The sequence below is a fragment of the Phycodurus eques genome, chromosome 10, assembly GCF_024500275.1.
Source record: "Phycodurus eques isolate BA_2022a chromosome 10, UOR_Pequ_1.1, whole genome shotgun sequence".
In the NCBI taxonomy this organism is placed as follows: domain Eukaryota; kingdom Metazoa; phylum Chordata; class Actinopteri; order Syngnathiformes; family Syngnathidae; genus Phycodurus; species Phycodurus eques.
The window spans coordinates 448,949-472,965 of record NC_084534.1 but is presented as its reverse complement, the minus strand read 5'-3'; the positions used below and the strand labels follow the sequence as shown (position 1 = coordinate 472,965).

The window sequence follows — 24,017 nt, the reverse complement described above, 5'->3', positions numbered from 1 at the left end:
CGAACATTTTCAAGGAAGTCCGTCTTGGTGCTTTCGTTTTATGAAACGGCGGTATCGATCCATCCGGGCAAGGACTACCGTGGCGCAGCAACCTCCGGCGGATTACAAGGAAAAGCTGGCCATCTTCCGCTCCTACTGTAGTAAAAAGATTGCCGACAAACACATCCAGCCCAACTACATCACCAACATGGACGAGGTGCCACTCACATTCGACATCCCGGTGAACCACACTGTAGAGAAGAAGGGGACCACCACGGTAGCGATACGCACAATGGGGCACGAGAAGTCGGCTTTTACTGTTGTGCTTGGTTGCCATGGTAATGGACAGAAACTGCCGCCTATGGTGAATTTTAAGAGGAAGATGCTGCCTAAAGAAAGGTTTCCACCCAAAGTCATCGTTAAGGTCAATCAACAGGGCTGGATGGACGAGGAGAAAATTAGAGAGTGGCTGAGTGAAGTGTACGTAAAGAGACCGGATGGTTTTTTCCACGTGTCACCGTCCCTGTTGATCTGTGACTCCATGCGCGCCCATCTCACAGCCTCGGTGAAAAACCAATTGCAACTAAGACTGGGAGGCAACGCCAAGCGAGTTACGCCACCATATTTGAATGGATTGTGGATGCTTGGGCTAAGGTATCTGCTTTGACTGTTGTCTGAGCTTTCGCGAAAGCCGGCATCATTGCTGACTAGCCCCCCGGCAACGAGATTGACTCCAACAAAACGCGAAAAAAATAACGTGAGGACATTAAGTGCTTCAATAAAGTACAACCGAAGTCAGTTTTGCTCCCGCCGCCTTTTTAAAAACATTATTTTAGCGAGCATGCATGCTACCGTATATTTTACCATGCCTGCGCCCAATAATACGGTGCGCTATGTGTTAAATACAGAAATAGACCCCGTAACTGAGACTGCGCCTTTTAATACGGTGCGCCCTATGGTTGTGAAAATACGGTATATCTAGTCGGGACTTCTCAACCTCACACACCAGCTCGGGCTCATTCCCTGCCAGAGAGGTGACATTCCACGTCCATTGAGCCAGCTTCTGCACCCTTGGATCGGACCACAAGGTCCCCGCCTTCGGCCGTCACCCAGCTCACTTTGCACCTGACCCCCTTGGTCCCTTCTGCAGTTGGTGAGCCCGTGGGAAGAGGGACCCATGTTACTTCTTTGGGCTGAGCCCGGTAGGGCAGCATGGATGTAGGCTCGGTCACCAGGCGCTTGCCATCGAGCACCACCAACAGGCCTGGTTCCAGAAGGGGGCCCCGGTGACCCACGACCGGGTGAGGGAACATAATATACTGTGTGTGTGTGTGTGTGTGTGTGTGTGTATATTCGTGTACATGTGTGTGTGTGTGTGTGTGTGTGTGTATATATATATATATATATATATATATGTATGTGTTTATAGATAGGTAGATATATATGTATATGTGTATGTACAGTGGGTACGGAAAGTATTCACACACCCTTACATTTTTCACTCTTTGTTATATTGCAGTCAATTGCTAAATTAAGTTCATTTTTTTACGCACCGCACCCCATATTTACAGAAAAAAACGGAATTGTTGAACTTTTTCCAGATTTATTAAAAAAGAAAAACTGAAATATCACACAACCATAAGTATTCAGACCCTTTGCTGTGAGACTCATATATTTAAATTTGGTGCTGTCCATTTCTTCTGATCATCCTTGATGGGTCTACACCTTCATTGGAGTCCAGCTGTGTTTGATTATACTGATTAGACTTGATAAGGAAAGCCACACACCTATCTATATAAGACCTCACAGTGCATGTCAGAGCAAATGAGAATCATGAGATCAAAGGAACTGCCTGAAGAGCTCAGAGAGAAAATTGTGGTAATGCACAGATCTGGCCAAGGTTACAAAAAGAATTATGCTGCACTTTAGGTTCCTAAGAGCACAGTGGCCTCCATAATCCTTAAATGGAACACGTTTGGGATGGCCAGAACCCTTCCTAGAGCTGGCCGTCCGGGCAAACTGAGCTATTGGGGAAGAAGAGCCAAGAGGTAAAGAATAACCCAAAGATCACTGTGGCTGGGCTCCAGAGATGCAGTCCTGAAATGGGAGAAAGTTCTAAAAAGTCAACCATCACTGCAGCCTTCCACCACTCGGGACTTCATGGCAGAGTGGCCCGACTGAAGCCTCTCCTCAGTGCAAGACACATGAAACCCCGCATGGAGTTTGCAAAAAAAAAAATTACCTGAAGGACTCCGAGATGGTGAGAAATAAGAATCTCTGGTCTGATAAGACTAAGATAGAACTTTTTGGCCTTAATTCTAAGTCGTATGTGTGGAGCAAACCAGGCACTGCTCATCACCTGTCCATTACAGTGCCAAGAGTGAAGCATGGTGGTGGCAGCATCGTGCTGTGGGTTTTTTTTTCAGCTGCAGGGACAGGACGACGGGTTGCAATCGAAGGAAAGATGAATGCGGCCAAGTACAGGGATATCCTGGACGAAAACCTTCTCCAGAGTGCTCAGGACCTCAGACTGGGCCGAAGGTTCACCTTCCAACAAGACAATGACCTGAACCACACAGCTAAAATAACAAAGGAGTGGCGTCAGAACAACTCTGTGACTTGTTGAATGGCCCAGACAGAGCCCTGACTTAAACCCAATTGAACATCTCTGGAGAGACCTGAAAATGGCTCTACACCAACGTTCACCATCCAACGTGACAGAACTGGAGAGGATCTGCAAGTAGGAATGGCAAAGGATCCCCAAATCCAGGTGTGAAAAATAAAAAGCAGAGTCTGAATATTTATGGCTGTGTGATTTCAGTTTTTCTTTTTCAATAAATCTGCAAACATCTCAACAATTCTGTTTTTTTTCTGTCAATATGTGGTGCTGTGTCTACACTGAGGAAAAAAATGAACTTAAATGATTTTAGCTAATAGCTGCAATATAACAAGTGAACATTTTAAGGGGATCTGAATACTTTCCGTACCCACTGTAGATAGACAGTGCTGTGAAAAAGTGTTTGGCCCCTTCCTGATTTATTTATTCTTTGCATTTTTGTCACACGTTAATGTGTCCCATCATCAAACAAATTTAAATGTCAAAGACAACACAAGTAAACACAAACTTTTTAAATGTTTTTTTATTAAGGACGAAAAAAAATCCAAACTTACATGGCCCTGTATGGAAAAAAATCATCCCGAGATCTAAAGAAATTCAGGAACAAATGAGTACAAAAGTAACAGATCTTTCAGTGTGGAAAAGGTTATAAAGCCATTTCTAAAGCATTGGGACTCCAGCGAGCCACAGTGAGAGCCATTATCCACAAATGACTATATGGCACCCACAAAAGCTAAACTTAAAACTTGAATCCTGTAAGAAAAAAAAGACCAAAAATGTAACGTATAAAACACCTTAAGGGTCATGAAGCTGTCTAGTGTCTTTCTGTCATCAGGAAACACCCTCCGCTAATACTTTCTTTACAACATTACGTAAGGGTTAAGCCTGTTCAGATGGTTTGTCAAGTACACATGGTTACAAAAGTGACAGTGACTAAGTTGCTGACCAATAGGAGCAATGGTAACATAGACGATTTAATATAATGCCTGGGAACTAAATACTGTAGTTTAAATGGTAGCTATGAAATATCCTTTTTTGGCTCAATGTCTGCTGGCAAACCCCTCCTGCAGCCGTCACCTTCTCGTGGTGGAGGGGTTTGTGTGTCCCAATGATCCTAGGAGCTAAGTTGTCTGGGGTTTCATGCCCCTGGTATGGACACCCATGGCAAACAGGTCCTAGGTGAGGGACGGGACAAAGCACGGCTAAAAGACCCCATGATGAACAATATATACGTATTTAGGTTTCCCTTGCCCAGACCGTGGCGATCGGATCCCCGCCTACAGAAGCTGACTCTAGGGACGTGGTATGTCACCTCCCTGGCAGGTAAGGAGCCCGAGCTGATGTGTGAGCTCAAGACGTTCCGACGATACATAGTCGGGCTCGCCTCCGCACACGGCTTGGGCTCTGGTACCAGTCCTCTTAAGAGGGGTTGGACTCTCTTCCACTCTGGAGTTGCCCATGGTGAAAGGCAGGTGTGGGTATACCTATTGCTCCCTGGCTCTGCGCCTGTACGTTGGGGTTCACCCCCGGTGGACTAGAGGGTAGCCTCCCTCCGCCTTCGGGTCCCGGCTGTTGTTTGTGCCTATGCACCAAAGATCAGTTCAGAGTACCCACCCTTTTTGGAGTCCTTCGAAGGGGCGCTGGAGGACTGCGTTCTGCTGGGGGACTTTAATGCTCACGTGGGCAATGACAGTGAGACCTGGAAGTGCGTGATTGGAAGGAATGACCCTCCCCCAATGTTAGTGGGCTTTTGTGCTCATCACGGATTGTCCATAACGAACACTATGTTCGAGCATCACACATGCACTTGGCACCAGGACACCCTAGGTCACAGTTGGATGGTCGACTTTGTGGTTGTGCCATCAGACTTGCGGACATGCGGGTGAGGAGAGGGTCGGAGCGGTCATCTGATCACTACCTGGTGGTGAGTTGACTCCGATGATGGGGGAAGATGGCGGTCTGACCTGGCAGACCCAAACGTATTGGGAGGGTCTGCTGGGAATGTCTGGAATAATCCCGTGTCAGAAGGAGTTTCAACTCCCACCTCCAACAGAACTCTGCGCCTGTTCCGGGGGAAGCGGGGGACATTGAGTCATTTTAAACCAACCTTCACTTCACAACTTTTATGGATTATTCTAAGTAAGAGCCACACTGATTTTGAAAGATACCTCACACAAGATGGTTGAGGTCAAAAGTAAAATCCCTACCCATTCTAGGGAATGTCAACCCAACACCAATGCATTAAGGAATCCACGTCACCGATACAGACACTGTCAAGCCTCTTAGTGAAATTTGTAATTTCTTTGGGACCATGTTCAAGGTAGAGGGATCCTGCTCTGGGCACGGTATTGACCTTCCAGTGGTACTGATATGTGTTGAGAGAATGGAACAGCAGAGGACTACTACTAGTTAACTGAAAAGGTATTTCCAAAACCCAGACTTGAACCTAAAATAAACAAAATATATCCTGATTAAATGCAAAATACAACCTGGGTAGTTTATATGGACATATTAGGAAACGTTCTGCAATGTGATAATCGTCAGTCCCGGTAGGTCACTTCTATCTGCAGTGTTATAAATGTCTTTGGTGTTTTTCAGTCTCGTACACCTGCCTTGGTCTTTGAACACGTTAACAACACTGACTTCAAGGTGAGAAGTTTTTCTTGAAATTATTCTTAAATTCTAAAGCGTCCTTTCTTTGCTCTTTTGCCTTTTGCTGCGGGGCGGCTGTGGCTCAGTAGGTAGAGCAGGTCGGCGAATCCCGGCTGTCTGCGTGTCGAAGTGTCCTTGGGCAAGACACTGAACCCTAATTTGCTCCCACTGGGCCTGGCAGCGCCTTGCATGGCAGCAGTCGCCCACTGGTGTATGAATCTGTGTGTGAGTGGATGAATGTGAGACTTTGTAAAGCGCTTTGGGCACTGATGGTGTATATAAAGCGCTATATAATATGAGTGCAGTCCATTTGCCATCTACCATTTTTTTTCTTTTTTCCTATATGTGTGAAATCGGGGCGACACGGTGGGAGACTGGTTAGAGCGTCAGCCTCGCAGTCCTGAGGACCGGGGTTCAATCCCCGGCCCCGCCTGTGTTGAGTTTGCATGTTCTTCGCATGCTGCCTGCGTGGGTTTTCTCCGGGCACTCCGGTTTCCTCCCACATCCCAAAAACATGCATTAATTGGAGACTCTAAATTGCCCGTAGGCATGACTGTGAGTGCGAATGGTTGTTTGTTTATATTTGCCCTGCGATGGGCTGGCAACCAGTTCAGGGTGTACCCCGCCTCCTGCCCGATGATAGCTGGGATAGGCTCCAGCACGCCCGCGATCGTAGTGAGGAGAAGCGGCTCAGAAAATGGATGGATGGATGGATGTGAAATCGGTAAATTCATATTACCGTTGTAAATCCATTCGTCAGCGGGGGGGGGGTTGCCTGCCCTGTGTGGTTGCACACTTCACACATACCAATTTCCAACACCGTATCTGATGGAGGACCATTATTGTATTCCGGTTCTATCCTCAATCACTGGTGCATTCTGACTGCTTTTTTCCACGGAGTGATGTATTGTTGTAGTCATACAGTCATTATTCTGTTTAATATGGGCCCGCCCTGATGACTTTGCTTTGATCCCCAGCAATTGTACCAAACTTTGACAGATTATGACATCCGGTTCTATATGTACGAGATCCTTAAGGTGAGTCGACCTTGAATTGTCTGCTGCAGATCAACCTATAGGCTCCGTTTTTCTTTCCAAATGATTTTTTGTGCAAGTTGATGTATGGCTATTTTCAATAGGCTCTGGACTATTGCCACAGTATGGGAATCATGCATAGAGATGTCAAGCCGCATAATGTGATGATTGATCATGAACACCATAAGGTAAGTTCTTGAACACCTGGCACCCGCTGCATTCGTGAAGATTAATTAATGTTTTCATGTTTAAAAAAAAAACAGCAATGCAGAGTGAATTCGTGCTGCTGACACATCAGTTTTACAATTGCAAGATTCTTCAGCTATCACATTTATAGCTAACTTGAACACATTCAGTGCCGCCTAGCGTGCCAGCCATTTTAAAGCATTTTGACTGACTTTTCAAGACCCATAGAATATTGTTCTACGATTATATATACACCGAATCTACCTGGCTGATAAATGGTTCCCCCCAGCAATTTTAAAAGGTGCTAAGTTTTGATTGAAGAGACGTACAAATGATTTAGATTACAAATGCTCCGATTGGGCATATTTTTTGTTGTTGTAGGCAGTTGAAAGTGTTCCGATATTACGCTGAAATCAAAAATGGTTCCCAAACCGGAGAGGAGGAGACTCTGCAGGTTATTCACTAGGTCCCCCGTGTGTTTCTGGGATTTTTGCTCACCGTTCTTGTGATCATTTTGACCCCACGGGGTGAGATCTTGCATGGAGCCCCAGTTCGAGGAAGATTATCAGTGGTCTTGTGTGTCTTCCGCTTTCTAATAATTGCTCCGACAGTTGATTTCTTCACACCAAGCTGCTTACCTATAGCAGATTCAGTCTTCCCAGCCTGGTGCAGGTGTACAATTTTGTTTCTGGTGTCCTTTAACAGCTCTTTGGTCTTGGCCATAGTGGAGTTTGGAGTATGACTCTTTGAGGTTCTAGACAGGTGTCTTTTATCCTGATGAGTTCAAACAGGTGCCATTAATACAGGTAACGAGTGGAGGACAGAGGAGCCTCTTAAAGAAGAAGTTACAGGTCTGTGAGAGCCAGAAATCTTGTTTGTAGGTGACCAAATACTTACTTTCCACCATAAAATGCTAATAAATTCTAATAATAAATCAGACTGTGATTTTCTGGATTTTTTTTCTTCTCATTTTGTCTCTCACACGTGACGTATACCTATGAAAATTACACGCCTCTCTCATCTTTTTAAGTGGGAGAACTTCCACGATTGGTGGCTAACTAAATACGTTTTTGCCCCACTGTATAAACACACCCTAAAAAATTCTAACACATTTAAACAAATACATTGAGAGAGAGCAAGAGCAATGGATACCATAAAAATATTGTACAAACAGTATAAAAAATAGAGGAAGAACTGTAATCAAAATCTGCAATATAGGCCTGCGATATATATTGGGATATGAAATAATACAGGATGAATGTTGGGAAAGTTCATTCATCGTCCCGCTGCGGTCGCCTCCTCTTCCCGTGGGGGGGCCGGGTGGTCCCCTGCGGGCTGTGGGGCCCGCTGTGCGGTTTTCGTCCCTGCCTGGTTTGGGGGCGGGGGTAGCGGGTGCTGGCTGGAATGTGGGGGGAGTCCTGGGGTCGGTGCTGCGGGGCTGGGTGGGGCGGCCCTCTTTGTCCGTGGTTGTCCTGCCTGATGGGTCCAACCTGCAGGAGCCATGCCTCTTAATCACTCAGCGAGCACACACTCACACTACTCACTGTAAATATCTTTCTCTCTTGTCACATCTAGGCACACACACATATCCAGGGGTTTATGGGGGACTGGTATGGGGTCGGGAGGATGCGTGTGTCGGACCGGGTTTCAGCACGTCAGTGCTGTTTTCCGGTCCTGGCGCCGTGCCCCACTGCCTTGCCTGCCCCCCAGGATTTTAATGCATCACACACATTCATCCCCATTTCTTATAATGCACCTCATACACCCATCTCTGGGGGGCGGTGGGTCTTGGGTGGGGGGGATTTGGCTGTTAGATTGCAGTGTTATGAACCACACCACTAATACACGGGGTAGGGACATAGTAACAGAGGGGGGAGGTGGGTTTTCACTAGCTTCGTGGCGGTGCTCCTGAGGCGACGGATGACTGGGACGGATGACTGCTTGGCATTGGCCTCTCATGCCCCGCGGCTGCTCCCTGTGTTCCCCCCTCTTATCGTTCCCTTGTCGGGCGCCCCTATCAGCCCTTCTTTCCAACAAACAAGGGACAGCGTCCCACCCTCAGGCTGTGCTGGGACTGGCTGCACCGTGGGCCTTGTTGGTTGGGGTGGCGTCTTGCTCTCCTGGGGGAGGTGGTGGTGGTGGCGGAGCGCCCAACCAGTCCCACGGTGTGGGACATGTCCCGTCCGCCGGGTGGACTCTTGGGCCTGATCCTGCCTCTCGATCGATTGAGTGAGGTTCTCTCAGGCACAGCAATTACAGGACACTTCTGTCAGTTATTGTGCATGCCAAACGGTGTCAATTCACTTGCATGTGTCTGCTGCCACACACCCCTGGGACTTTTTCGCTGGGTGTGGGGCCACTCACTTATTGCGACAGTATCCCCTCACTCACACTCGTCCTATAGACGTTTATAATTTACATAGCCACTCCCACCGCACTTCAGTTGTACAGCCGGTCACGACCCTTGTCCTATCTTGTCCTGTCCTTCCCACACAGGGTGTAGCACTACTGCCCCATACAACACTCATATCTAATGTCATTGTTGTAGGTATATAATGATTTACTTTCTTGTTTACAGTTAGTGCTTTGTCTTTTGTCCTCATCTCTCACTCCCCTCTAGAAACTTTGTTCTGTTCGACTCTGATTCTCAATAAATATCCATTATAATACAATGAAAACCACAGCGGCAGCTTAAAAACTCCACTGTGACACAGTAAAACTGTTCCGGCATAAAAGGGATACAGATCCTCCATTCTGCTTGACCTAACAGTCGAACAGGACAAAAACCAAAAACAAAGGGCAAGTTCAATTTCTACTCCAACTCGAACTAGTTCAAAGTTCAGTTCATAGTTCCAAAAATGACCTAGTGTTTAGTTCATATACTGAACAAAAAAAATACACTTTTGTTTTTGCTCCCTTTTTTCATGAGCTGGACTCCAAGATCTAAACCTAAATCAGGAAGGGGCCAAACACTTTTTCACAGCACTGTCTATCTACAGTGGGTACGGAAAGTATTCAGACCCCCTTCAATTTTTCACTCTTTGTTATATCGCAGCCATTTGCTAAAATCATTCAAGTTCATTTTTTTCCTCATTAATGTACACACAGCATCGCATATTGACAGAAAAAAACTGAATTGTTGAAATTTTTGCAGATTAAAACAAACTGAAATATCACACAGCCATAAGTATTCAGACATGACACTGACGTGACGCTGTGACACTCATATATTGAACTCGGGTGCTGTCCATTTGTTCTGACCATCCTTGAGATGGTTCTACACCTTCACTGGAGTCCAGGTGTGTTTGATTGTACTGATTGGACCTGATTAGGAAAGCCACACCCCTGTCTATAGAAGACCTTACAGCTCACAGTGCATGTCAGAGCAAATGAGAATCATGAGGTCAGAGGAACTGCCGGAAGAGCTCAGAGACAGAATTGCGGCAAGGCACAGATCTGGCTAAGGTTACAAATAAAGAATTCTGCTGCATTTAAGGTTCCGAAGAGCACAGTGGCCTCCATAATCCTTAAATGGAAGACGTTTGGGACGACCAGAACCCTTCTTAGAGCTGGCCGTCCGGCCAAACTGAGCAAACGGGGGAGAAGAGCCTTGGTGAGAGAGAGGCAAAGAAGAACCCAAAGGTCACTGTGGCTGAGCTCCAGAGATGCAGTCGGGAGATGGGAGAAAGTTCTACAAAGCCAACCGTCGCTGCAGCCCCCCACCAGTCGGGGCTTTATGGCAGAGTGGCATCTCCTCGGTGCAAGACACATGAAAGCCCGCATGGAGTTTGCTAAATAAAAAAAACACCTGAAGGACTCCAAGAAATAAAAATCTCTGGTCTGATGAGACCAAGATAGAACTTTTTGGCCTTAATTCTAAGCGGTATGTGTGGAGAAAACCAGGCACTGCTCATCACCTGTCCAATACAGTCCCAACAGGGAAGCATGGTGGTGGCAGCATCATGCTGTGGGGGTGTTTTTCAGCTGCAGGGACAGGACGACGACCCAATTGAGCATCTCCGGAGAGACCTGAAAATGGCTGTCCACCAACGTTCACCATCCAACCTGACAGAACTGGAGAGGATCTGCGAGGAGGAATGGCAGAGGATCCCCAAATCCAGGTATGAAAAACTTGTTGCATCATTCCCAGAAAGACTCCAGGCTGTATTAACTCAAAAGGGTGCTTCGACTAAATACTGAGCAAAGAGTCTGAATACCGATGGCTGTGTGATATTTCAGCTTTTCTTTTTTAATAAATCTGCAAAAATTTCAACACGTCCGTTTTTTTCCTGTCAATATGGGGTGCTGTGTGTACATTGAGGGGAAAAGAATAACTTGAAAGATTGGAGCAAATTTCTGCAATATAACAATGAAACATTTAAGGATGTCTGAATACTTTCCGTGCCCACTGTATGTGACGAAAACGGCTCTTCTACCTTAGCTTTTCTGATGTCGCCACAAAACAGAACATGATTCCAGTTCATCAAAGACCTATTCGCGCGACGTTACACCTAGGCATTCGAAAATTCAGACACGTGCAGCCCAGACACGAACAATAACCCATATTCCAAACCGAACAAGAAGTGACCTATTACCTTTTCAGTGTACAGCAGTGGACCTTTTTCCAACATTTGTATGGGTTATACCTTTGCACTTGTACACTAGCAGTGGTGTCATATCTCTACAGCCTGGGGGCCATTTGCGGGCCATCCTCCATTCATGTGCGGCCCGCATTTTCTCAGTATAACCTTTGACACTTTGGGGTGCGTATTATACATGGGTGCGCATTATACACGAGAATTTGTGGTAAATCTCATTTATATGGTTTCATTCATGATAATGAAAAATCCAACCGTCTCAAATGTCAGGTGGAAAAGACCAACCAAAATAACTCGAAAAGGAAGATTTTCGCATTTCCAACCAGAATTATCATGCAAACCAAATAAAAGGGCATCAGCGATTATCAAAATTAAATAGAAAAACAGTAATGGAAGGGGACCTTTAAGTAAAACCTAATTAAGTAGCATGTTTACGGCATTGTGCAAATTGGGGGTATTTTCTTCGTCAAATTAATTGATTGCCTCTGTCAGCAATTTTGCGATATTGCTCCCTGTGTGGCTTCTGTGCAGGCCTCTACTCTGTAACATTTGACACTAATTCCCACTTAATAGAAATGAAATGAGAAGTGATGGTTACAATCAGCAGCCATCACATTTACGTGCCACTCTTTCTGCCGACTTAAACAACTCTAAAACCACTGTCTTAACACTGTGTACAGCTTCAGGACAGCGACTTCTGTTTTCGGGTGGGTATTGTGTATAGTGTTTTTAGTGTCTATTGTCCATTTCTTGTGTTCCAAGTTTACAAAGCAATCCAAAATGACCCGAATCGTCAGATTTAAAAGTAGGAGTCGCTCGCGTCACGCTGCTGCGGCTGCTTGCTTTAGTAGCCATTTTCTTGTTTCGTTGAGCTCGGCTTCCGTCCATACAACACGAATCACACGCAAAGCACCTCACGGGCCAGGAGGTGAATCAATATTTGAGAATATGTTGAATCGACATTGAATTGGGGGAGGTTGTGTGTGTGTGTGTGTGTGGGGGGGGGGTAATTGCAATGCATTGATGAATTTATATTTTTACCCACCCCAAGTTTTTTTTTTTTTTAACCAGTGCGTTATACTCTGGTTGAACTGGCCATTCCAACAATACTCAGCTATAACAACAACAATACTCATTTTTGGGAACTCTCGTCACATTGCTATTTAAACTTAGAACAATAAATCCTAATGGCTGAGGTAGAAAAGGTCAAATCACCATTATGCCTTGTCATCGCTGTGTAAGGCTGTTTCCAACCAATCTTTTTGAAACTTATTTTTAGAGCACATCACTTTGTGTATGTCCATATGTCCATGTATATGTCACAAACTATCATTTACTGTTCAATGTATCTGTCTATAGTTACGTCTTATTGACTGGGGCCTTGCCGAATTTTACCACCCAGGACAGGAGTACAACGTCAGGGTCGCCTCACGCTACTTTAAAGGACCAGAACTCTTGGTGGACTATCAGGTACAGATGAGATTGCGAGGGTGTTCAAGGAGAACATACAGTGGGTATGGAAAGTATTCAGACCCCCTTAAATTGTTTTTAATTCTTTGTTATGTTGCAGCCATTTGCTAACATCATTTGTTCATTGTTTCCCCTCATTAATGTACGCACAGCACACCATATTGACAGAAAAGAAACGGAATTGTTGACATTTTTGCAGATTTGTTAAAAAAGAAAAACTGAAGTATCACACAGCCATAAGTATTAATACCCTTTTCTCAATATTTAGTAGAAGCACCCTTTTGAGCTAATACAGCCTCGAGTCTTTTTGGGAATGATGCAACAAGTTTTTCACACCTGGATTTGGGGATCCTCTGCCATTCCTCCTTGCAGATCCAGATCCAGGAACATTGGCGGACAGCCATTTTCAGGTCTCTCCAGAGGTGCTCAATTGTGTTTAAGTCAGGGCTCTGGCTGGGCCATTCAAGAACAGTCACGAAGTTGTTTTGACGCCACTCCTTCGTTATTTTAGCTGTGTGCTTAGGGTCAGTCTCTTGTTGGAAGGTGAACCTTCGGCCATAAAGCCCCGACTGGTGGGGGGCTGTAGTGACGGTTGACTTTGTAGAACTTTATCCTATCTCCCGACTGCATCTCTGGAGCTCAGCCACAGTGATCTTTGGGTTCTTCTTTACCTCTCTCACCAAGGCTCTTCTCCCCCGATTGCTCAGCTCTAAGAAGGGTTCTGGTCGTCCCAAACGTCTTCCATTTAAGGATAATGGAGGCCACTGTGCTCTTAGGAACCTTAAATGCAGCAGAATTCTTTTTTTGTAACCGTGGCCAGATCTGTGCCTTGCCACAATTCTGTCTCTGAGCTCTTCAGGCAGTTCCTTTGACCTCATTTGCTCAGACATGCACTGTGAGCTGTAAGGTCTGTTTATAGACAAGTGTGTGTGGCTTTCCTAATCAAGTCTTCTCAGTATAATCAAACACAGTTGAAGGTGTAGAACCATCTCAAGGATGATCAGAAGAAATGGACAGCCCCCGAGTTACATATTTGAGTGTCGCAGCAAAAGGGTCATAATATTTATGGCTGTGTGATATTTCAGTTTTTCTTTTTTAAGAAATCTGCAAAAATTTCAACAATTCCGTTTTTTTCTGTCAATATGGGGTGCTGTGTGTACATTGAGGGATCATAACTTAAATGATTTTAGCAAATGGCCACAATATAACAGAGTGAAAAATTTAAGGGGGTCTAAATGTTTTCCGTACCCACTGTATCTTTGTTTTATCAATATACAAACGCTCTATTGCATATTATCAGCCAAATAGCATAGTTGCCTAAGTCATATTTGCAAGTTTTTGGAAAACAAGAAAAAACAATTTTTTTTTAGGAAGCACATTGGTATTTTCATCTATTTTCAGCAACAGAAAATGAAAAATGACTTACTGTAATTTCTCGTGTATAATGAATGTACTTTCCCCCCCCAAAAAAATATTCAAAGTCATACATAGGTCGTATACATAGGTATAGTAAAAGCGAGAACATTCCTTAACAGTGAAATTAGGTATATGAGTGCATTTGTTTTAGAAAAGCCATAAATTAGTTTTATATCTTGTAATTTATAAGTTTGTATTGTGTTTAGGTTAACATTCAAAATATTATAATTCATCTAACCCTATGTTCTGTGTTAAGTAATAAGGCTATGACTAGGGGTGGGTGATATATATCGCCTTTGATATTATCGTGAACGTTGTTTTAACAAGGTCCAATTGGTCGTTATTGAATAGTCTTACTGTCTCTAAATGGACAGCATAGGAAGAGGAGAGAGAGGAGGAAGTGCATGAAAGTCGTCAATCGCTAAATCAGCGGACATGATTCAATCACGTGACTCAGTGGCAAGCAAAACAAACTCTCAAGCTAGCAGGCCGAGCAACCTTTTCAGGAGTTTAGCAGCTTAGCAAGTGGGTGCATTGTCTCAATGGACCTCGATGGAACGCATGTATCGTTTTTGGTTGGCCAACAGGAAAATGACACAGGCCACCCATGAACGTGCTGGCTTCCCACACGCGGCCAGTTTCAAAGGAAAACGAAGAGAATGGACAACGCTGTTTTGATTGTCTATTCCCTGGAGGATTTATTCCTTTTGGAGAACATATACCAAGAAAATTGCACTGCCAAAGTCATCCCAGCTGCTGGTGAGGCTAATGGAAGAGCGAGCTAGCTTAGCCCTACTGCCACAGCTGTTTTCTTTACTGACAGTATTTAAACCCTGTACTATATTGCCAATACCAGCTGCTAAAGATGATGCGGTCATGACATCACAGCATCGTTTCAAAGTTACAAGTGAGTGTGCGTGCAAACCTTGCTCTTTTCTCCATTTCACTCTTCATAAGAAACACCTAGTCATGTGGAAAAGTTTGAAAACTTTGATATGAAGCTACTAAATCAAATGTCCCTCAAGGGATGAAAACAAATCTAGCCATCTATCCATCCATGGTTGTTCCATGAATGGATAGATCTGCACAGGACACTCAGAAAACCCTCGCTGAGTCATTGAGCAAACACGTACCATGTGACAAAGCAAGTAAGTCGGCAAGACATAAAGAACGCCATCAACTACATTTCTTTCTTAAGTTGTAGCCAAATTTGTATGCCAGTGTGTGCTGTAGTGACAAACTTGTGTAATTGGATTAAAATATCTCATTAGGGTTCCGTTTTGATGTCATCTTAATTTATTCTTCTTCTTCTTATTATTATTATTATCTTTTTTTTACAAAGGCCCAACTAAAATACGATTGCGCAAATCTGATTCAGCCTATTCTCCTGTATACAGCCTGGACATAATTTGAAATTACAATATTCTTGTGCAATGTTTGGCAGATGTACTGTATGAAGCACTAAATTAGGGGACTAACTTGACAGAAAACAAGGTGGCTAGCGCCGTTGTATAGTTGTTAAATTGCTGTATGACGTCATTTCGTCCCCTAATCCCATAATTATCTCGCACATGTTGTCCGGGCACATGACCTTTCTAGCTTTCAGTACATTGTGCAAGCTGCAGTGTCAAAACGAAACAGTAGGGTGTGCCACTGTATTAAATACATTAAGAACACGTAAACCTTGGTATTAATATTACTGATCAAAATTGATTAGAAAAAGTAAATTTGGAGAGGGTCACCACTAACATATATTGCATATAAATCTATCAATGCATAGAAAGTCATGGGTGTGTAATATACATGGGAAGAAGGCTGTTCTTGATTTTTGGGGTCAATTTTCAGGGTGCGCATCATGCTCGAGTGTATTATAGACAAGAAATTATGGTAGGTAAGGTAGCTATTAGGGTAATGATGTATAAAAAGTATCAGCTCTCCATTTGTACTTGTGTAAAAATATTTTCAGTACAGCACATACTGGGTAAAAACGAAGTTTGGTAGACTTAATCGGTCTTGATGCTTTGAGTGAAACCGGTGATGTCTTTGGGTGGATTTATACACGGGCAGGACATGTTTCTATAAAGCTAAATGCATGTAGAGTGGATCCCCGCGTACTCGTGGTTCGGTTCCCGCAGGTCCCCCTATTCAACTATGTATATATTTTTCTTGCTATTCGCCTTCAGGCCTCGGTCCCTATCCCCTGCTAATTGCGGGGGTCCACTGTACTGTATTATTCAAATAATTGGGCGCAAAGCTACAGCAAGATTGACATCTTTGTGTTTTAGATGTATGACTACAGTCTGGATATGTGGAGTTTGGGGTGTATGCTGGCCAGCATGATCTTCAGGAAAGAGCCTTTCTTCCACGGCCATGACAACTATGACCAGGTAATCATAGTTTTGTTATAAGGTTCATTACGCAAAGATTCAGTCATACCTCACTCGCGCCATCTGTTTCCAGGCTTACATTTTGGCTTTCAATTAGATATCAGTGTTAAACAAAATGTTGTTGAACCTCTGCACAATAATAACGATTCTGCCTGCTCTGGCTAAAGAGTCCGCATGTCGCAGGGTAAGGTTTCACCTCATGGCCAAAAAATAGAGCAGATGGTGAATATTTTCGATTTTCTGATGTCTCCCCAAAAACTTTCTGAACATCTCAAATTTCATTTCCCAGCAGCTCAAAGGTAAAATTGTTGCCGAAGTGTATGAAAACAAGTAATTAGTGAACAATGAGCATCGTAAATGTTTTTTCACCAATTCGTAGTGAGCGGGTCTGCGGAACCCCCCCAGCCAAATTGGTATCAAAATAACTGGGGATTCCTCGCCTTTGATTTCATTTCCTAAATTATTGATATAAATGCACGTAGCAACCAATAACAGGCGAAAGTACACCATAATGTGACCCTGCAGCGTGAATCCGATCGGAAGTCGCACGGGCGTATTGTGAGCTCGAGCCCGTAAAAACTATCGATCGTCAGATTCAAACACCAGAGAAATAAATGAGTTGGAATCTATGTGAATTTCCTACCTTAATTCCATGGAAAAAAATGCTTTCATTGGGAGGGTGCATGCCCTGCGATTGGCTGGCGACCGCCTCGCACCCGAAGTCAGCTGAGATAGGGGCCAGCATACCCGCGACCCCAGTGAGTATAAATTGTTCCTAAAATGGATGGATGGGTCAGAGGGGGCGGCGACTGGATAATCCCATGAAAACGAATAAACAACTGAAGCAGCTGCCGCTGCAGACCAGATATGAACAGGTGCTGCGTGTCGACGGCGACACTAAGATAGGGAGGTCAAAAGTAGTCCGCAGATTCCACGTGTGCGGACGGCAAGAAAACCAAAACAACGAGGATGCCAGCACATTGTACTGTTGGGGTATCCAAACTACAGCCCATTTGCGCCCCCATCTTTATCCTATTTCCAAAAGTCAAGTCTCATTGGAAAACTTGCTCAACACACAAAGCATATTTAGGAGCAAGGAACCTTCACGACTGGACTTGTTGCACAGGTGGCATCCTATCATAATTCCACGCTGGAATTCACTGAGCTCCTGAGAGCGACCCATTCTTATATATATATATATATATATATACATATATATATATATAAGTATATAAATGTATGTATGTATATATATATATATATATATACACACACACACACACACACACATAAATATTCAGTTTTTCTTCATGTTTAACACAACGTCCCAACTTCATTGTACCCCTGCCTCTCGCCCAGAGTCACCTGGAAAAGGCTCCAGCACGCCCGTGACCCTTGTGAAGATAAGTGGGACGGAAAATGGATGGATTGATAATTGCTTTCCTTTTTCATATAACCAACAGTTTTTATTCTTGAATTCACATTGTGTATAAAAGGATAAAGCATAAAGAAAAAGCATTAACAGCCTTTGTGCAACTTCACTCCAACAGCTAGCATTTTCGCATTTAGTGACATAATAATTGTGCTTCTCGGACACGGGACGCACATCAAACAAGATCCCCGAGTGTTCCTCGCTATATTTTGTTGTTGGTAGTATCTGCCACGTATCTGAGAGATCTGTTTGTTCTTCTTTAGCTGGTGAGAATAGCCAAGGTCTTGGGAACAGAAGACCTATACGACTATGTCGATAAGTACAACATTGAGCTAGAACCTCGTTTCAACGATATACTTGGAAGGTAAGGTGCTACTCAAGTCACTTGACTTTAATGATGTCTCACCTCTGCAAATGTATTCGAAAAAGAGAAGAAAAACCTGTTTGGAGACAGGTTTGTCTCTCTTGGTGTGTCTTTTGCCCAAAAGTTAACAATATTTTCATATCCTTGTGTCTTTTCCCCAAAGGTTATATTTAAATATATAAATATCTAACTATTTTAATATCAGACACATTTTCTGCCATTGTGTTTGTCCTCCAGGCATTCCCGCAAGCGGTGGGAACGATTTGTTCACAGTGAAAACCAGCATCTGGTCAGTCCAGAAGCTCTGGATTTCCTTGATAAGCTGTTGCGCTATGATCACCAGACCCGCCTGACTGCTCGTGAGGCCGTGGATCACCCTTACTTCTGTAAGCTATCACATGCAATCGAGAGAGTTTCATAAGTGATGGGAGTCGCTTTGAGTCCTTTGTCAAGTCAAGTTGACGGGAATCCACCTTCAAGGATGACCAGGTTGCAATGGATGTTGAGTGGGCAATATTTATCACAGTCTGGTGCTGCACAATGTTCTTTATGATGCCAAGACGCTGTACAATGTTCATTAAGATGGCATAAGAGTACAATAGTAAAGAGAAAAGTCGTCGCAGGGTAGATGCCTTTGGTGGTTCTGCCTCAGGACCCGGTCTGGTCGGTCAGAGCAGAATCCTCCATGGCAACGACTTTGGGGAAGCGGTCCACCTCAGATCTTATCCCACTTGGTCACTGCAGAATCCAGACCGCACCAGCCTCAGGTCAACGTCACCTTGTAATAGAACCAAATAGAAAATGCTTTTTTTCTGGCCCTCAGACTCACCAAAAGGCCAACGTTTTTTAAGCGTAGGTTTTGGGACGGAACAAATGGTACAAGTAAGTCAGTAAAAGGGCGCGGACCCATGTGATATTTTATCAGTAAGTAACGGGACCTTCACTTCTCATCTCAAGTAGACCGGGAGCCAATGCAAAAGAAAACTTTTTCGTCCTCGTCAAAGGTCTTGCTGCAGCGTTTTGTACTAACTGCAGGCTTTTAATCTCGGTATTGTTGTCCCTGCAACAATGACGGTACAACTTTTGATTTAGTACAGAGGTGCTGATAAAGGTTTCTTTTCAGCGCTCTCGATCAGTTTCTAGTTCTCCGGCTGGCAACTTGCCATATGCTTCGGCGTTCTTAGCCTCTCACAAGCAACGCTGACATTTCTGAGGTCTACTGTACATTATCTTGAAGCCCAGCCGGCGTCCGGCACGCCCCAAAAAGCGCCGAAGCCCGTGAGCAGACTTAACAGAGAGAACCGTGCGGCTACGGTGGTGTGGAAAAGTGGTTGCCCCCTTCCTGATTTCTGATATTTTTGCACGTTTGTCACGCTTAAATGTTTCTTGAGCCACGCTTATGCGATCCTGTCATGCACCCACTTCAATGAGACGATCGGGCCACAGGAAAAGAAACCCAATTGTGGATGCGCTCACCACGGTGGACCTCCAAGGCTCACTTTCTCACACAGGGCCATGTCGGTATGGATTTGGTTTCCTCTTAATCATAAAAACCTTTATTTAAAAGCTGAATTTTGTGTTTACTTGTGTTGCCTTCGACGAATATTGATATTTGTTTGATGAAGGGAAACATTTAAGTGTGACAAACGTGCAAAAAAAAAAACACGAAATCAGGAAGCAGGCAAACCTTTTTCACACACCTCCGTATATGTTACGCTAAAGGCTATAGCTAGTATGTGATCGCGGGCTTACGAGCCTGTTCCAAGCCTACCTCAGGCCGGTCTTTCGACAAGATGAGCTGAGTGCCAGGATAAGATCTCGTAAAGGAATATAATAATAAAAGAATGAGGTCAAATTAGAGGCATCAGATGGGGCAAGGGAGGGTTGCTGTATGAATTTTCTTCAGGAGTTTGCTTAGCGGAAAATACCGTAGTTTCGCATGGCTTTCAAGTCTGCACCACAATGTAAGGTGGTGACACGACTTACCCATGCTAAAATGACGTATATAGTACAGTAGCATGGGTATGTTGGAATAAAGACAAATCTTTTTGTTGTTCCTTCAGTCACCATTGTGAAGGACCAGTCTCGCGGTGGAGCTGGAGTCGCCAACCTACCCAGTGGGAACCCAGCTGTTAGTACTGCCAGCATTATCACTGGTGAGAACTAACACTCTGCCCTAGCAACCATTTGTGTCGGTTCGCTTGAAAGAGATATTGGAGCTCTTACTTGCACACTTGTACGGATATTATAGTTTGAATTCGGTTTTAAACGGCATACATGCCAGGCAAATATGAGGAAAATGAATTATGAATATCTTAACTATGTATTACTTTCAACACTGTCGCTGACCAATGAAAACCTCAGATAACCACTCCAACGTCGACGTTCTTTGTTCTGTCCGTGTGTTGTAACAGAATCACCAAATCGTCTTCTTGCCAAGTGTCTTCATGGTGTATTTCTGCATACTTTGCTTCAAAGCACCTTTTCATTGTTCATAGGAAAATGGTAATGCGACATACAAGAGGATTGTCATTGGACAGTGACAATATGATTACTCATATCCAGTGTTGGGACTAGCGAATTACATGTAGCGAGATTATATAATTTAATGACAAAATGGAAGTAATTGTAATCTGTTATATTACTGGAAGAAAGTATGTACAACCCCAATTCCAATGAAGTTGGGACATTGTGTTTAACATAAATAAAAGCAGAATACAATGATTTGCAAATCATGTTCAACAAAGACAAGATATTTCATGTTCAAACTGATCAACTTTATTGTTTTGAGCAAATAATCATGAACATAGAATTTGATAGCTACAACGCGTTCCAAAAAAGCTGGGACAGGGTCATGGACACTCATTGTTGAAGCTCTGTAGGTGGAATTCTTTCCCATTCTTGCTCGATGTACAGCCTCAGCGGTTCAACACACTCCGGGCTCTCCGTTGTCGTATTTTACGCTTGATAATGCGCCATAAATTTTCAACAGGTCCGGACTGCAGGCAGGCCAGTCGAGTACCCGCACTCTTTTACTACGAAGCCACGCTGTTGTAACACGTGCAGAATGTGGTTTGGCATTGTCTTGCTGAAATAAGCAGGGGCGTCCGTGAAAAAGACGTTGCTCGGATGGCAGCGTATGTTTCTCCAAAACCTGTATGTACCTTTCAGCATTAATGGTGCCTTCACAGAGGCGTAAGTGACCCATGCCATTGGCACTAACACAGCCAGCTCCATACCATCACAGATGCTGGCTTTTGAAATTTGCGTCCACAACAGTCCGGATGGTTCGTTTCCTCTTTGGCCCGGAGGACACAACATCCCACAATTCCCAAAAACAATTTGAAATGTGGACACGTCGGACCACAGAACACTTTTCCAATTTGCGTCAGTCCATCCTAGATGAGCTCGGGCCCAGAGAAGCCAGCGGAGTTTTTGGGTGTATTTGATAAATGGATTTTGCTTTGCCTAGTAGAGTTTCAATTTGTACTTACGGATGTAGCGCCGAACTGTATTTACTGACATTGGTTTTCTGAAGTGTTCCTGAGCCCATGCGGTGGTATCCTTTCCACATTGATGTCGGTTTTTGATGCAGCGCCGCCTGAGGGATCGAAGGTCACGGGCATCCAATGTCGGTTTCCGGCCTTGCCGCTGACATGCAGTGATTTCTCCAGATTCTCTGAACCTTTTGATGATGATTATGGCCCATCGATGATGAAATCCCTAAATTCCTTGCAATTGTACGCTGAGGAACATTGTCCTTAAACTGTTGGACTATTTTGTCACGCACTTCGATGCCGAAGGTCATGCAGACTGACCAGGGCAATTAAGATGTTATCTGCTGCGGACCAGGAATGCATGAGCGGGAGCTCGGGTGTTCTGTCCTCAGGGCTAATACCGCGTAAGGTGTTGTCAATGTGTGCGATGTCAATCGCCAGAGTTCCTTCAAACTGAACTGAGGATCAACTTCCAATTTGTACTGTCCAAAAAGGTGAGAAATCTCGATTTCACTCTCATCATTTTCGGTCGGCAGGTGGTAGAGGGCGACGTCGGAGGGGAGCTAGAAAACGGGCGTCTCGACGTGATAGAGAAAAACTGAGATCAGTTCTGGATTCCACACCCAAAAATTTGTGAAAAACAGCTGTCAGACCGAACTCAACAAAAATAGTTCCCCAGTGACTGTCGTCTTGTTGTCATCCATTTTGGAAATGGTGTAATTGTCGAATGCCCATCAGAAGCAGAGAGCTGTGATTGAATTTCTTGCTTTGGAAGGGGAATGAATCACTGACAAAATATGTATGGGGTTAGGGTTACGTCATCAGCGGCGACTCTACGATCTTCTTTGATCAGTGCCTCGAACCTTGCACTATTTCCAGGATGACCCGCTGATGGTCTGCCGCTTCTTGCCACTCATCCTGGACACTCACTTTTGGCCTATTGCAGCTTTCCCGTACGCATTTTGCTAACTTTTGAAACTGTTGAGCGAGCAAGAAATTCAATCGCAGCTGTCTGCTTCTGATGGGTATCCAACGATAACCGAATTTTCAAATGGCTGACAGGCTGAAACAAACATTTCGGAATAAACCTTCAAACAAGCCCAGAAAAGAAATCAGTCCTTAGTCGTTCCGATGAAGTCGGGCTCCTTCGAATTCCAGGGCATGTACCGCTCGCTAGCCCGTCAAACGATAGCTGTGACCTATCTCCTCCAGGTATCTCTGCCTTGCCAGCTTCCACTGCCCTGGGCCCGCTCAGCGGCTCGCCTGTCCTGTCTGCCGCCACCAACGCCCTGAGCTCCCCGCTGCCCGCTGCCGCCGGAGCACCCCAGTGACACCCTCGTCAAATCCGGACGGAGACGGACGGGTGCGACTCTACCAGCTCTCGCTCCATCTGAACTTGTGGCCAAACCTCCTCAAAAGCTTATTCTTTATTTTTAAAGTATGTTCTTCCTCTTCTCATATAAACATTCTCTTGTAACATCTGAAATGTTCTCCGTAGCTTACATGCACTGATATTCATTTCTACTATTCTATTCATTTCATCCCCCTTCTTGGTGAGAGACCACACCAAACTCGCACACTGTTCTGGACTGCTGGATGCGGCCCAGTACATCGATTTCTTGCGAAATGCTGCTTTCTAGTTTCTTGCGTTACTTCAAGACAGAACCAAAGTTTCCCCCCAATTCATTGGAAAGAATGACGGAGCAAACCTGGTTGGATTTCTCGATAGATAAACACTGGGGGTGTTTTTTCTTCATGCAAATAATTTGCTCATTAACTCTGGAGAGAGAGCAGAGTAATAAGAGAATCGTGGCCAACCCAAGAGGAGGAGTTGTGTTGTCCTGTAGATTTGGATGATGTGGAGTTGCTGTTTGAGACGAAAACGGAATGCTTTTGAGTCCTGGTTAAGTGCATAGACTTTCCAAAGTAACATAAGGCACTGGAGAATATGTTGGTGCAAATGTATCCTGCCCAAATCTGTTTTACCAAAACCAAGAGTTTTTATGCGCGGCAGGCGAGGACTTTGCGTTTGTTTTGCGCCCCTGCCCCCGATGTGTCAAAACCCTCATGGGTTAAGGTTGACAGCGTGAGTATTCAGAGCATTTTGTTCGAAGGATTCTCGGCACGTGAATGAAATGCTGTTTCAATTTGGGAAAAAAGGGGTATCAATCTCTGTGTTTGTGTGTCACGATTTGGAAGTGTAAGTTTGTGACCCTGCTGTGTCCATCTTTTGGAGACATGAAAATGCAAGTACATCACAAAGCGTGTACATTGACTCCCTATACCACTGTATATATTTGTATGTCCTTATGTAGAAGACTAGTATTTGCAAATATTTCTGTAAATAAACATTTGTATTTATCAGGGAGCTGGTTGTTTTGTCGT

General features: G+C 44.3%; 1 protein-coding gene across 9 annotated transcripts in view; it reads left to right on the top strand.

The window, feature by feature from the left end:
• The window catches only part of csnk2a4 (casein kinase 2, alpha 4 polypeptide), a 50,304-nt gene that overhangs the window by 11,979 nt on the left and 14,308 nt on the right, over window positions 1-24,017 (top strand). For 6 of the 9 annotated variants that reach the window (XM_061689158.1, XM_061689160.1, XM_061689156.1 and 3 more), the window contains 8 exons: window positions 5,195-5,245; window positions 6,226-6,285; window positions 6,387-6,470; window positions 12,426-12,536; window positions 16,238-16,339; window positions 18,035-18,135; window positions 18,373-18,521; window positions 20,199-20,291. In XM_061689158.1, the coding sequence (XP_061545142.1) occupies window positions 5,195-5,245; window positions 6,226-6,285; window positions 6,387-6,470; window positions 12,426-12,536; window positions 16,238-16,339; window positions 18,035-18,135; window positions 18,373-18,521; window positions 20,199-20,291 (751 nt within the window). Of the gene's footprint in view, window positions 1-5,194; window positions 5,246-6,225; window positions 6,286-6,386; window positions 6,471-12,425; window positions 12,537-16,237; window positions 16,340-18,034; window positions 18,136-18,372; window positions 18,522-20,198; window positions 20,292-22,844; window positions 23,992-24,017 lie in introns of those variants that run through there. The other 3 variants (XM_061689161.1, XM_061689163.1, XM_061689164.1) reach the window with 3 other exon arrangements.